General features: G+C 35.9%; 1 protein-coding gene across 3 annotated transcripts in view; it reads left to right on the top strand.

Moving 5' to 3' along the window:
- WDR47 (WD repeat domain 47) overlaps positions 1-15932 on the top strand; it is a 59599-nt gene that overhangs the window by 8247 nt on the left and 35420 nt on the right. For all 3 annotated transcript variants that reach the window (XM_020784666.3, XM_078392281.1, XM_020784668.3), the window contains 4 exons: positions 9308-9474; positions 11751-11834; positions 13032-13116; positions 14908-15710. In XM_020784666.3, the coding sequence (XP_020640325.3) occupies positions 9317-9474; positions 11751-11834; positions 13032-13116; positions 14908-15710 (1130 nt within the window). In that variant the 5' untranslated portion in view covers positions 9308-9316. The remainder of the gene's footprint in view (positions 1-9307; positions 9475-11750; positions 11835-13031; positions 13117-14907; positions 15711-15932) is intronic.

The raw sequence follows: 15932 nt of genomic DNA, 5'->3' as shown, positions 1-15932 counted from the left end.
CTGTGTGATCATACCAGAATTTAGTTTGCTATTGCCTTTGGGGTCCCCCCCCATTTTTTTAATGATTGGAGTGTTTTCTGTTGGTGGGTGGGTACATGGGTGGCTTGTGTGTCTATTTGTTGTTACTACAAAATGTTTCATGCTATCCATAAAAAAACATTTCTGTCAGTGCATTGTGCTATTTGTTATGCTGGGGACAGGCAACAAATTATACAGTACCATTCTTTGTTGCTGGGCATAATGCAAGCACGTTTACACTGACATAACTTTATGTGACATTGTCATGAACAGGAATTTGCCCACTGGGTATGATACAACAGGCTTTGCTAGCCAGCATGTTCAGATCTTTGTTTTTAAAATAAACACTATCCACATAAACTAAGCATGTAATTTTAATTAATGTCAGTTGCAACTCTGCAACCATGTACTTACAATATAGATTCCAGATGGAGGTGGGGGTGGTGAACTTCAAGTAAGTGTTCTTAAGGTACATAACACTTCAGGCACGTAATACTGAAACATGGGAGTTGCCCTGGGAATGGAGAGTTGACAAGGAAGCATACTATAACTTTTTCTATCCAGAGAACTAAGAGCTCCTGAGAGGTGACTTTTCCCTAGGAAGATAATCATAACAAGTATGAGTGCTGCCATTTAACCTCATAGTCCTTTAGGTCAGCCTTTCTCAACAGGGACATATGGCCAGGGGATGAGGGGTTTGGCACATTTGAAGAGTGCTACAGACTGGAAATAGTTCTACACAAACCATCTTATAAGGTTCGTTATGCAATTTATATAATCCTGATTCAGCATGTATTTCATATTGTGTTTATAGTCATGACCAAAACAAGGTTGAGAATGGCCACTCGAAATAATAAGGTCTTTAGTACTATCAAGGAATTCCTCTGCTACAGTACAACTACCTGAAATCAGACTTTAAAATCTTATTCTATATTGTAAAACAAAACTATCTTACCCTTTAAAATCTTGTAACATCTATCCAGACAGGCTCTCAACTGGACCTTTCAAAGAAAAGCGAACAAAAGCTTCAGGGAAGAAGCTAATCATTTGTCTTTTTTTTTTTTTTAAGATTTGCTGCCCAATGTACACTTAATTTTTTCCCATTTCCTCAGCCCCTCTACAGAGCTTAGTAAACAATCTTATTGAGTCACTTCATGATGGCAAATTAGAGGAGAGGTCACTTTTGGTCCATTTCCTTCTATCACATATACTAGAAATAGACAAAACCAAAACAATCCTACCTGTATCAAAAAAGTAAAAGACCCTGACAGGAGCCAGAAGGGAGTTGGTTGAAACACTCTGAAGATGATTTAGTTGACTCCAGCCATCACATTGTGTGGTCGCTGTCAAAAGGAGCAAAACAATTTGTCTTCACAGCAGTCCAAACAGCAGGCTAAATGACCATCTGATCACACCTTTATTTATTTATTTTATTAGATTTATACCCCGCCCATCTAGACTGGGTCTACTCTGGGTGGCATTACAAAATTTAAAAACATAGAACCAATAAATATGAAAAAATCCAATATGTAAAAATATAAATGTTAAGATGCAGCAGGAGGGAAAGCCTGCCTGAATAACCATGTCTTAAGTTTATTTCTAAAGACACCCAGAGAGGGAATCAGGTGGATCTCTATGGGCAAGTTGGTCCAGAGGTGAGGGGCCACTGCCGAGAAGGCCCAGCTCCTCGTCCTTTCCCTCCGGCCTCCCTCAGTGTCAGGCCCCTCAGTCACCCGCCTGGCTAGAACGATTGTCTCTGGCAGAACTGGGTGGGAGAAGGTGCTCTGTGCTTTCTCCCACCCAGTTAGCAAATGTTTCCCCATGTGGTATATTTGAGAACAGGCTTCTGCCTCTGCCAGCATGGTTTGAAAATGGTTCTTTAATTAACAATTTTACATTTTTCTCTTTGCCATGTTTTATTACTGAAACCAGTTCTTTAATTGGTCATTTCCTGCCCCCCAATGGCCTTTCAGTTGTTTCTGTTCTGTTTACATTCAATGCAATACCACCCTTCACTAACTAAACATTAATAATTATTCACAATTGTGCTTTAGTGGAATAATGTTTAAAGAAAAAGCAAAAACTGTCGCTGTGAGGGAAGGAACTGTACCAGTAGATCATCAATATCTTATGTACGTACCAATATTTGCCTTAATTGCACTTTCTGAGTCCATATTGGCCAGCTGGTACTGTGGTAGTCTTTAAAGATGGGGAAAACAACTGCACTACACCAAGCCCTTAGTAGCTGGCACTGCAGTGGACGAATGCATAGTGCTCTTTACCGTGTTGTCCTTCCTTGAATGCCATGTTCCCTACTGTATTCTTTCCCAACTGGATTCTGAATAGATTAGCATTCCCTATCCTTGAACCATTAAAAGAAATACAATTGGGAAACAGAAATCCAGTAATGGCAAAATGGAAGGAATGCCCCTCACTAGATTGATTGGTCACATGCCAATTTAGAATACCACATATATAGTTGAAATATTAAAAGAAAAATCCAAAATATGTATTTTAACAATGTATTTTAACAATAGGTTCCACTAGACAGAGCCAGAGACCACGCTGTGTGTAAGGTAAAAAGGTAAAGGTTCCCCTTGACATTTAGTCCAGTTGTGTCCGACTAGGGCGCAGTGCTGATCCCCGTTTCCAAGCCATAGAGCCAGCGTTTGTCAGAAGACAGTTTCCGTGGTCATGTGGCTAGTGCGACTAGACATGGAACGCTGTTACCTTCCCACCGAGGTGGTACCTGTTTATCTACTTGCATTTACATGCTTTCGAACCGCTAGGTTGGCGGGAGCTGGGCAAGCGATGGGAGCTCACTCCGTCGTGGATTCAATCTTACGACTGCTGGTCTTCTGACCTTTCAGCACAGAGGCTTCTGTGGTTTAACCCGCAGCACCACCACACCTCCCTCTTTACCTTTACTAAAGAAATATATTTCCACAATGTCATTACAAGAACTGGCCATGAGAAGGGGACAGGGACCATGTTATGTACTGTATAGCATTTGTTATTATAATAGCATTTGCTATAATCTGCGCTTTTCAGCGTCTGCTGGGGGGCTTAGAACCAATCCCCCATAGATAGGGGGTGCTACTGTACATGTTTCTTTATGTAACCATACTTTTTACCCTGACATGCCATTGCTTCTTGCAATTTTAAATATGTTACACTAGAGTAAGGTGTGCATTGTTTAGATTTTGTGCTATGTCTCATCTCTGTATGCTACTGGGGGATGTAGTAGGACCCTTGTCTGATCTGTCCCAACTCTGTTTTTGGTAATAATTAAGTGAACACATTACTCCATTTTCAGAGATCACCTAATGTAAAAACAACCCATATGTCATATTAAGATGTTATTACCTTTACTAAGAGTTGCTTTTCATATCTCTAGTTTATTTGCATTGGAAGAGGTTTCTAATGACAGTCCAGTTTTTCCATAGAAGTTCATAACCATGCTACAATTCTAATTGCTTGAGTTTGCTAAGTGCGGAGCATAACTAAGTGTAAACAGATACAAAAGAGTTTTGAATCTGGATAATATCTGATAGGATTGAACCATAGCATCTGAAGTTTAAGGGTAAATTATTTATTCTGCAAGATGAAATCTAACTAATACTATGCAGCCTTAGGTTTCAAGATTCAGTTAAATCAAAGATCGGCTACAAAGGTACAAAGGTTTTCTTTATTTCTGTTAGCATTACATTTGGTGTGCTAATCATGCAGTTTTAAATATGAGAACTTCAGTCCCAACTGTGGGAAGAATAAAGAGAGAAACTCTGAAGTTGAATCATTGTAAGAATGCCAAAGATTAAATTGCCACGCTTCACATACCATAAGCATTAGTTTTCTATAGCACTTTACAAATAGTCACTCTGTTGGTTGATTGCTCCTTATGATTGACCACCTCTGTAGATCAAATGAATAATAATGGTGTCAGATGAACTCAGGTTAGGGCTACTTCATACAAGATTATACTCCAAAGCACATAGTATTGTCCTTTATAACAATGCCTATGGATATGGTGGATGCAGGCAATCTTTTACTGAATTATAAATCACCACAATATGCATATAATATGTGATATGCTATTTGTTTGTCTCCTATTGAATGATAATGTGATGTATACATAAAATGACAATTTATCACGTACTGGCAGAAATCCAGTAGTAAGTCATAGCTAGGGTAGGGCCACTCAATCAATGACATTTACATAGATGTTGACTTACTAAATCCCCATTGATTCAATAAGTTGTGGCTTACTGCTGGATTTTGACCAGTGTCAGTTTTCAATTTGTATCCCACTTTGGAAGTTAGTAATATTGTATTAAAACACAGCTATTCATTTATAAGATAAACTATATCACAACTGCTGATCCCTCTGCCAAACCTTTGGAAGAGAGAAAACTCACATGCATAGCTTGTGACAAAACATTCCCTGTACATACTTGTTATACAAGTACAAGTGCAGCAAACCATTGAATATGCTCCTTCTAACTCTCTTGTTTGCTCTTTGTAGACAGATGGTATTATGAAGCATGCATGCTCACTGGATTTTTGGGTTTGCCATGAAAGATAGCATAAGGGAGTAGAAAATGCCAAACTGTAGAAATCTGCTTGCCTTGGTTTTGAGAAGCTGTACTTAGTAGAACAAAATGTAGTGATAATCCAAACAGCATTATTTGTAATTATTTAATAATGATACACCAAGTGGAAGAAATTGAAGTATTACCAAATACATATGCAGATCACAACTCAATATTGATGACCTTAGGACAAGCAGTAAGAAGAGGAGGTTGGAGATTAAACAGCCACTTATTGAGAGAGGAGACCTTTTTGAATAAAATTAAAAAAGAATTAGAATTTTTCTTTCAAATTAATAAACCTCATGTTATAGAGATGACAGCGATATGAGATGCAGCCAAAGCCTATTTTCGTGGCTTCGCGATAGAATTCAGTGCACAAAGAAAAAAAGAGAAAAACTAACAATACCAAATCCTAATCACATCTCTAAAGAAAAGAGAAATGGAATTAAAGAAAACACCTACAGCTAAGTACCTAATAAACAAGATAAATATATTACAGCATAAAATTAACTTACTAGAACAAGAAGAAATGGGGGGGAATAAATTTGCAAGGCAAATTTTTAAAAAAATGCTAACAAACCAGGTAAATGGTTAGCATATAGAATTAAAAAGAGAGAGAGAAAAAAACAATGATCAATGTAATATTGGATAAGGAAGGAAAGGAAATATTTCATTTATTTGTTTAGTTATTTAGTTATTTACTTGCTTATTTACTTATTTACTTATTTACTTATTTACTTAGTTAGTTAGTTAGTTAGTTAGTTAGTTAGTTAGTTAGTTAGTTAGTGGATTTCTATCCCGCCCATCTGGACCAAAGGTCTACTCTATACCAACAAAAGGAAATCGAAAAAGAAATTAAAAACTTTTATGCCAATCTTTATAAAAAGAAAGAGATTGAACAGGAGCAACAATGGAACTATTTGGATAAACTTCCGAATTGGGAATTTAGTTCTCAACAATTGGAAAACTCAAATAAACCAATCACAGCGAGTGAAATTGGAGAAGCATGGAAAAAACAGAAAAATGGGAAAGCCCCTGGACCAGATGGACTTCCAGCTGAATATTATTACAAAGCATTTGAAGAAACTTAAAGTCCACACTTCAAGAAATTAACAGAAGATACTGTATTGAAACTAGAGAGGAAATCCCGGATTCATGGAAAGAGACACATATCTCCTTAATACAAAAAGTGGGGATGAGGAAAAAAACAAATCAAGAATTACAGACCAATCTCTCTCTTGAATGTTGATTATAACATACAGTATATATGACCATTTGGGCAACAAGGCTAAAGGAGGTACTTAAGGAAATGATTCGCAAAGATCAAACAGGTTTCATCCCAAAAAGGAAACTATCATCAAATATAAGATCAATAATAGACATTTTGGAATATTATGGAATACATCCAGAAAAGGAAATGATGTTAATCTTTTTAGATGCAGAAAAGGCCTTCAATCATGTTGATTGGGAGTTTATGTTGCTGCAATTAAAGTAGATGGGAGTAGAAGGAATTTTTCTACAAACAATTAAAGCAATATATACTAAACAGAAGGCCAAGGTTAAAATCCATGGTCAAGTAACTGAAAATATTCAAATTGAATAAGGCACAAGGCAGGGTTGTCCACTTTCTCCATTATTATTTATTATAACATTAGAGATTCAAAACAGACAATTAAGAGGGAATGCTGGAATTAAAGGTCTCAGAATCAAGGGAGAAGAATTTAAGCTGCAAGCATATGCTGATGATTTAGCAATAATACTAGAAACCCCTCTGGACAGTTTGGAAGAATTAGTGAGAACTATAGAAGAATTCAGAGCTGTTGCAGGTACAGTATTAAAATAAACTATCAAAAAACAAAATTCATGACTAAAAAGATAAAGAAAGAAGACGTGGAAAGACTGGCAATGAAAACTAATTTTGAGGAGGTACAGAAAGTGAAATATCTAGGAGTTATCATTACAAAAAAAAAAAAAACACCAAGTAATTTGGTGAAAGAAAATTATCTTACAACAAAGAAGGAAATTCAGAGAGACCTGGAAGAATGGAATAAGCTACAAACCTCTATGATGGGAAGAATCTTGACAATAAAGATGATGATATTACCAAAACTGTTATTTTTATTTCAAAATTTACCCATTTTATTAAATTACAAAGACTTAAAGGACCTGGATAGCATGACTTCGAAATTTGTATGGAAGGCTAAGAAACCAAGAATAACACTTAGAATACTGCAAGACTTAAAAGAAAGAGGTGGTTCAGGACTACCAAATTGGCTATTATATTATAAGGCATGTGCCATGGTCTGGATAAAAGTATGGATAACATTAGAAAATCAAAGATTATTGAAATTGAAGGGTCATGTTCTAAAGAATGGGTTGGCATGCATATCTGTGGTATGGGAAATACAAAGAACAATCACATTTTGCAGATACTTACAATGACAATAAATTATTATTATTATTATTATTATTATTATTATTATTATTATTATTATTATTATTATTATTATTATTATTATTATTATTATTATGAGGAAGGTGCTCTGCTTAGTATGGCAAAAATTTCAAATACAAACCTACAAGAAAATTTCAATATGGGTAGCACCAATAGAAGCATTCACTTTGAAAGTATTGAATCAGAAGGGAGCATTACTCACGTATAAAGACATTAACTAAAGATCAGAATATAAAAGATAAACAAGGTCTAGAGAAACTGGGCCTAGCTACAGTAATCTATGTAGAAATTAGAATCGAGATGTAAAAAGGACAAAATTATGGGCTTTTTTGAGGGAAAAGTCCAGGTGGATGAATTATGGATTTACACTAATGAGAAAATAATTTTAAAAATGTATACATATTTATTAGAATATGGCTTAGAGGATGAGAGGGTGAAGGAGGCAATGGTAAAATGGGCACAAAACTTTGGGTACAATATTGATATTGATGAATGGACAAAGATGTGGAAAGAGAATCATACAATTATTAAGCTAGTGAATCTTGGAGAAAACATCCTTAAAATGTTTCATAGATGGCATTTTACCCCTGTAAGATTGGCAAAAATGTCAGAAGTGAACAGTGATGTTTGTTAAAGTGTAAAAAAATCCAGGAACTTATTATCGTATATGGTGGTAATGTGAAAAAGCAAAAAAAAAAATTTTTTGGATACAGGTTTGGGAAATGATAAAAGAAGATTATTCAACAAAAATTAAGTTTTAAACCTGAAAAGTTACTATTGAATATAATGCCAGAAATTATTGACAAGAAAATAAAATATAGTCTACTGTATATATTTACAGTAGCTAGGTTACTCTGGGCCCAAAAATGGAAGAATGTAGAGACACCAACAATGGATGAGTTATTAAAGAAGCTATTGGATATTGCAGAACTAGACATGCTTTCAGAGGCACTACGGGATCAACCAAGAGACTTTGTAAAGCAAAGCTGGAAGTTAATTTATAATTGGGCCCAGAAAAAGACAGGAACTTAGGGGGAAAATTAGTCAATAGCGAACCAGTACTCACCAAGATCCCCTTGAAGATATTCCGATGACAAGATGACGGTGAAATCTCCGATCCATAGGGGAAGGATGGATATTTACCTATGGTTTTTTGTTTTTGTTTTTGTTTTTTGTTTTGGTTAATTATCTGTTAGATTGTTTAATGTTTTTATGTTTGTATGTTTAGATATGAATAAAACGGTTTAAAAAATTATTCTAAAATATAGGGGATTTTGTTCTGCAGTGTGATAACCAAAACTTTACCTTTCAGAATAGGCAGATCTTTTGCTTTAAGGCTTATTGAACTTTCTTCAAAAAGTAATATTTAAAGTAACTTGCACTGCTTGAAGGTTAATAATAAATCATCATGGACCATCAAGTTGATTCCAGCTTATGGCAGTGCTTGACAGGGTTTTCTAAATAGAGTACTCAGACGTTGTTTACTATTCCCTTCTTTTGGGGGTACTATGGGATTGTGTACTTTGTCTAAGGCTGTACAGTCAGGCCTTCCTTCTGGGAGGCACAGTGTGGGAATCAAACTCCGAGCCTCTTGCTCTGCAGCCAGATACCTAACTAGGGTGTGAAAACCTGGCAGTTTCATTGAGTGAAACATTATATTACGTTGATGTTAGTAGTCCTCTGTGCAAAGTTATGGTATCAGCTGCAGATGTTACTGCATAATTGGGCTGGATGATTATTGTCACATTATTGGACTGCATTAATTTAATGTTTAAGTCTGCCAAAAAAAACCCTCTTACATAAAAAAATGATCGGGAATAATTATTGTGGTGAAACCTGCCTGATCACTCAGTTCTGTTAAGGAGGTCCTCCTCCATGTCCCACCATTGAGAACAGTTTCTTATGAGGAGAGGGTTTTTTCTGCCACAGCACCCTCTTTGTGGAATGCTCTTGGAGGCTCAATTGGTATAGACATCATTTCAGAGCCAAGGCAAGATGTACATATTTATTACTGGTAGTGCCTTTGGGGGTTGAGAATCATGGCCTGCACAGGTTGTTAGTGTAATAGTTTTAATGTTTTTAATGTTTAAATTTTTGTGCTGTTTGAGTTTAAGTTGTTTTAAGTATCACTTGTTTCAAAATTGTTTTGTACAGCCTTATAATCTCTCCTGAGATCCTGTGATATAGGGTGGGCTAAAATGTTTAAATAAAGTAAGAGTTTGTTTTGTTTTGTTTTGTTTTCCAGTCTACCACAATGACGGCAGAAGAGACAGTGAATGTAAAAGAAGCTGAAATAGTCAAACTAATCCTGGATTTCTTGAATTCGAGAAAACTTCACATCAGTATGCTGGCTTTGGAGAAAGAAAGTGGAGTAATAAATGGACTGTTCTCTGATGATATGCTTTTCTTAAGGTAGAAATTATGGTCATAATATTAAAGATATATCCAAAATAAGCTGAATTGTTTTTAAATTCAGGACTGCAATGTTTTGATCTGCCTTCGAAATAACTGTATTTTGACATTCCTGTTATCCATTTGTCTATGTTAGCTAGATGCTAGCAGAAATCCTGATGGTTTATGTAAGCATGTAATGGCACTCATGCAAATAAAGTTTGCTGTTTCCAGGCTGTATTATTATGCATCCATTGATCTCCAGATTGAACAATTGATCATACCGCCAGTCATGAAGTAGCCAGCTGGGAAACAAAAAAAACATGTTTGCAATTGCCCTTATGCGTGTGGATTCTGGTGATAGTGAATACAATTTATCTCTAACCCTATTTAAATGTGAGAGAATTCTAGAGTGCAATAGTGAAATGTAAACATTTTTACAATGGTTTCAAATGCATCTTTTAAATCAAATGTCCAAGAATGCTATACTGTTGAAAACATTAAGCCACTCAACTATATCAGAAATTGTATATCCCAGCATAAGGTAGCATTAAATACATTGTATGAGTGATATCTTTATGTTTACATCTTGATCCTATGCATATTTATTTGGAAGTTCTGCTGTGTTCAATGGGATGTATATATTTTTAAGTATGTGTAGAATGCATTGTCTTACCACAGATTCAGATGAAGGCCAAATTAATTCTTCTGTGATATAGAATTAAGAGTTTCATGATTGACATTTTTAACTTTCTCTGATTTTATTTGGCACTTTGTTGAAGAAGATCCTTCAATTCATTCTGATTTTAGAACAGAAAACCTGTCATATTCTGTTAAGTAGGCTATGGCTTCTCGGATACTAGTATATGCCTATTTAGGAGCAGGGTGTTTTTGATTTGAATCATGATTTAAATTTTAACAAATCAGATTTTCTTGACAATTTAAATCGTGATTTAAATCAATTGATTTTTAAAAAATCATTGATTTTTTTCCTCTAGCTTATGTAGAAGAAATAAAATTAAATTATTTTTAAACTTTGCAAGCGGTAATAGTTTTGAGAATACAGTAATAGTTTCATTCATTAAATGGTAGTAGGTATGGAGGTCTCCTGGCACAAAATACATTACATCACAATAACTGGTAGTAAAACCCTAGGCTTGGTATGTATTTAGTTATTTTTGGACACATCTTTAGTTTTGGAAAAGTTTAATTTCAAACATTTTAATATATACTTTATATGTCCATCCTCAAGATGAGAAGTCCTGATTTTCTTATGGATGTGGTTACTGCTATTTGAATTATTGTGGAAAAAATCAAGCACATATGCCAAAAGCTCTCTTGTGCCATTGATATGTTTCTGGTATAATAATTTGAGAGCAGCATGCCTTGATGAAGGAGAGAGGAACCCATTAATTTTAACTTGGGGAGTAGCATTCTTGTGCTCAGAAAAACATCCATATAGACCTGTTGCTTCCCTTATTTCCATTCCATTACAAAAGCACATTAGAATTCTGTACCTAGAATAACTTACTTAAATGAGCTAAGATTGCTTGGACAAGTAGTTAAGAATATATTTACTCTTGTTATGTGTGCCAAGATGGAAAAACTGAACAGACAGATGAATACGAACATCCATTGAGATTGCTTTTTCTAAATAATAATATTTTAAAACTTTATTTAATGAATAACTATCACTGCATCATGTAGACATTTGCTGGCAGTGCTTAACTCTATGCAGCTTTCAAATGGAAGCTGTTCATTCTTGGACTGGAATTAACTTGTCTAGTCCAAGAGGCTTTGGAGCTTTTTGCCCATCAACTCTTACTGCATTTAGGAGATTGTCAGTTATTTCTTTTCCAGATGCAAGCTTACATATGTGTTTCTGCTCTTTTACTATAAGTTACAATCTCTGGATGCTATACAGTATATATAAAAAGCACGTATCATTATATAGAGCTGTTCTGTTTAAAAGTTTCAGAACTTATTATTAATCTAGTGAAATAATGAAATATTTTGAGGGGAAACTAGTAGATGTTAAAGCATTCCATAGACTCCTACTACTTTTAAAATAGGAATATTTGCTATTTGTTCTCACAACGGTGTGTAGTGCTACAAAGGCATGTTGTTTACAAGGATTTAGGTTTTACTTTTATCTATTTAAATGAGGAGATAATCTTATTAACTGCTTTCAACAGCATTAACTTTGTAAAGCTCTCTGGTCAGCTGCTTTGGGGGGAGGGTTTGTGTGCCATTCACGTTTAACATGATTCAATAAATGTCTTTAATTTTTTTAAAAGACAATTGATCCTTGATGGTCAATGGGATGAGGTTCTTCAGTTCATCCAACCTCTTGAATGCATGGACAAATTTGACAAGAAAAGGTAAATTAATAGTAACTTTGCAACAGTGATACAATAATATTACAAAAGTTACAATCACAGCCATATTTATATCATTATTAAAGGAATGGTCATTGTAAACCTTGAGGTCTAGTGCTCTTCTGAAAGCTAAATTAGAGTTTTGGACTAGCTTTGTACTCTTCATAGTAATAATTATTGTGTGCTGTCAAGCCAGTTCTGAGTTATGGTGAACTTTTCCAGGAGTGTCTGTATGTAGAGTACTGTACTCAGAAGTGGTTTACCGTTCCCTTCTTCTGGGAGAACTCTGAGACTGTGCAACTTGCCTAAGGCTATGTAGCCTAGCTCATCTCCCAGGGGGCGCCATGGGGAGTCAAACTTCCAATCTCTGCCTCCGCAGCATTAAATATAAACCCTGTATCTTGTCCCACCACCTACATGTATGTACCTGAAATTTTCAGTCTAGGATTCTCATGTAATTCTGCAAATAAATGTGCACAAATGGTTTTGGGATGTTTTACTAACCCATGCCAAATTCCAGTGGATCTCAGGATATTAAAATATTTGAAAACAAATTCATGTTTAGTGTCAGAAGAATGGCACTTAAGTCTATGTTTAAAACATTGAATAGCATATTTTCACCCCAGTGCTTTTTCATTCGATTAGAAAGTGCCTAATCAGCGAGAGCAGTACATTTTACTGGGATATTTCTTGACCTGGGGCATTTTTGTTTTCAGAAAGATGACTCTATAGGGATAAAAACTGGGGGTTTGGGTACAAAAGAAAAACTGGTCAAGGGAAACAGATAGAGCAGAGGGCTGGACTTGATGGTCTTAAATCTGTAACTGAAAGTGAACCAATTGGTTGTGAACATAATTTTTCAAAATTGTAGGAAGAGATTGTCCACAGGAATGACCTCTGCCACCATGACACAAACCTCTTCAAAGCAATGAACTGCGGTTCTCGCCTTTGAATTCACCATGGTTGGTCAGAAAAGGCAATGTGAGAACTAAATATAGTTTGCTGTAGTCATCTCTAAAAGAACAATACTTCTCTAGAGTATATACGCACTGAACAGTTTATTGCATTGTAAGTTCCAACGGAAAAAAGAGCATTGTTGTTTATCAGTGTGAATTTTAACTGCAGTTCATCCACATTAACATTCACACTAATGTACTGTATTATCCTCAATTGATTATATGTATATCTTCTTTTCTACAGGTTTCGGTATATCATACTGAAGCAGAAATTTTTAGAAGCCTTGTGTGTAAACAATGCAATGTCTGCAGAAGATGAGCCTCAGCATGTAAGTCTGCCATGAATATATGCTCAAGTAGGCTGGATTGGGTCCTTTTAAGGAGAAAGATGTGGTAAATAAATAAATAAATAAATAAATAAATAAATAAATAAATAAATAAATAAATAAATAAATAAATAAAATGAAAGCTTTGTTCAAAACTGACCCTTCTCTTTCTCTGTCAGTATTAATTTCTTTTTTATTCTCTGCCAATTGAAATGAGAGTGGGTGTTGCAAGTTTTTGAAAGTATCTCGTGCTTCAGCCATGGCAACATGAATATGGAATTCTTTTCCAGAGAAGTTTCACCTGGCATCACACCTGATGTGTTTTTGTCAGCATGAGAAAACTTTTTATTTGCCCAGGCAGAAGATGACTTTGATGTGTTGCCTTACTTGCTGCCACTGTTTTATATTGGAATATGTTTGGTTATACTATCTCTGTTTTTAGTTGTGAGCCACCATGAGAGCACATTTGGGGGATATAAATAAAATATATAGGCAGTGACATCATTTTGGGAAGAGACTGCATTACTATTCCACCAGCAACTATAGGTGATAGGATGGGAAAATCTCTTTATGGCTTATCAGAAACTATGCTCTCATTCCTGTGTCCTAAATGGTGGACCAAGGTTAGGACAAAGTATATTAATTAACCAAAGTTATTGCTGGGATACCTTGTGGTGCATGTGACTGTGTGACTGCTGTCTTGGTGAACAATTGAGAATTCCAGCAGGGACTTAATAATTGCTTGCTAAGAACAACTGAATGTTATGCCTTTTGCCTTCTATATGCATAACAAGGCAACAGCATTTCATCATTAAGTGAACATGAAGTTATAAGAAGAATAACTGCACATTTGGGATGGCAATTGCTTGAAAATATACATGTATGTTTTTTCAGTGTAAGAGTGAAGAGTTTTTTTCAATTTTAACCGAAGGGTGAAAATAAGAAACAGAAGTATCACACTTCAGTGCATATTGCCTGGAATCCTGTTGATGGAGTTGCATAGTTGTTAAGCTAAAGAATGTAATCAGACATAATTAGTCTTGAACATAAAGTTTCCTATCCCTGCCCCTCCCCCAGGTTTTGAGGCTCCCTAGGGATCCCTTTTGACATAGGAAGCTTCAGGAATTCAGGATGGGGAGCCTTTAATATGTGAAAACTGTTACTGAGAGTCCCAATCCTGGTGATGGGGCCAGCAGTGCTGATTTTCTGTATTAAAGCATTCCCTCCCACTCCCAGTCCTGAGGCTCCCAAATGTTTCCCCAGGTTGAAAACAATCTCCAGGGACCCTCAGAACTGGAGATGATGTATACGAAACTTTAAATTAAATATTAATGTCCATGTATAATGATGTCATTAAGCTTTAAGACTATGGAATTATACAACAGGATTGCAGTCATTAATACAGATTCTATTAGAGAACATTTTTAAAAGTCATTCTGGATCAGACCAACACTGTATCTATGACATCAATGTATTTCACAGTGACCAGTCAGATGCCTACGATGTGCATGCAACAGCCCCTCCTGCTTATGTTCCCTAGGAAATGCTCTTTATTGCTGGTATTTAGAGGACACTGGAGGTAACCATCATGACTAGTAGCATATTTGACCTAGCAGAATATCAAGGTAGGAGGAGGGTTCATAGAAAAAAATATGTTGAGTGGCATTTTATTGGTCAAATGCTTTGGAATTACATTTTTGTCTAACAAAGGAAGCTATCTAATTTTTATTTATGATACTTCAGAGATAAAGTGAAGTTATCTTTGTCTTAAACAGCGGTGCTTTTTTTTTCCAGTTGGAATTTACAATGCAAGAAGCTGTTCAATGCCTACATGCTCTAGAGGAGTATTGCCCTTCTAAAGACGACTACAGCAAACTGTGCTTACTTCTCACATTGCCTCGTCTGACCAACCATGCAGAATTCAAAGACTGGAACCCCAGCACTGCACGAGTTCACTGCTTTGAAGAGGCTTGTGTTATGGTGGCGGAGTTCATTCCTGCTGACAGAAAACTAAGTGAGGCTGGATTTAAAGCAAGCAACAATCGTTTATTTCAGCTTGTGATGAAGGGACTACTGTATGAATGTTGTGTGGAGTTTTGTCAGAGTAAAGCAACAGGAGAAGAAATTACTGAGAGTGAAGTGTTGCTTGGCATTGACCTTTTATGTGGTAATGGTTGTGATGATTTGGACCTTAGTTTGCTCTCATGGCTTCAGAATCTGCCCTGTACTGTTTTTTCTTGTGCTTTTGAACAAAAGATGCTTAATATTCATGTTGATAAACTCTTAAAACCTACAAAAACTGCCTATGCTGATCTCTTGACACCCCTCATCAGCAAACTTTCTCCCTACCCTTCATCACCTATGAGGCGGCCCCAATCTGCTGATGCTTACATGACTCGCTCTTTAAACCCTGCATTAGATGGATTGTCTTGTGGGTTAACAAATCATGATAAACGCATCACAGATCTTGGAACAAAAACATCTCCTATGTCCCACTCTTTTGCTAACTTCCATTACCCAGGAGTACAGAATCTTACTCGAAGCCTAATGCTGGAGAATACAGATTGCCACAGCATTTATGAAGAGTCTCCTGAGCGGTAAGTAAAACTCCTTTGCAATGGAAGATCTTCATTTTCTTATGTGTTTGCATAAGAAATACATAAGATGTAACATTGATGGAAGCAATGTAGATCATTTGTCTATACAGAACCATCAGTGCATATAGGAGCATTGATGTATAACAAAAACAGACATGTGCCCTATTGAGTCAAATCCACTATATTTCCATGTGGGACAGGGAAAAAGTGAAGGTGAACTGG

This window comes from Pogona vitticeps, chromosome 4 (assembly GCF_051106095.1).
Source record: "Pogona vitticeps strain Pit_001003342236 chromosome 4, PviZW2.1, whole genome shotgun sequence".
Lineage (NCBI taxonomy): Eukaryota > Metazoa > Chordata > Lepidosauria > Squamata > Agamidae > Pogona > Pogona vitticeps.
This window is presented reverse-complemented; position numbering and strand designations above follow the sequence as displayed.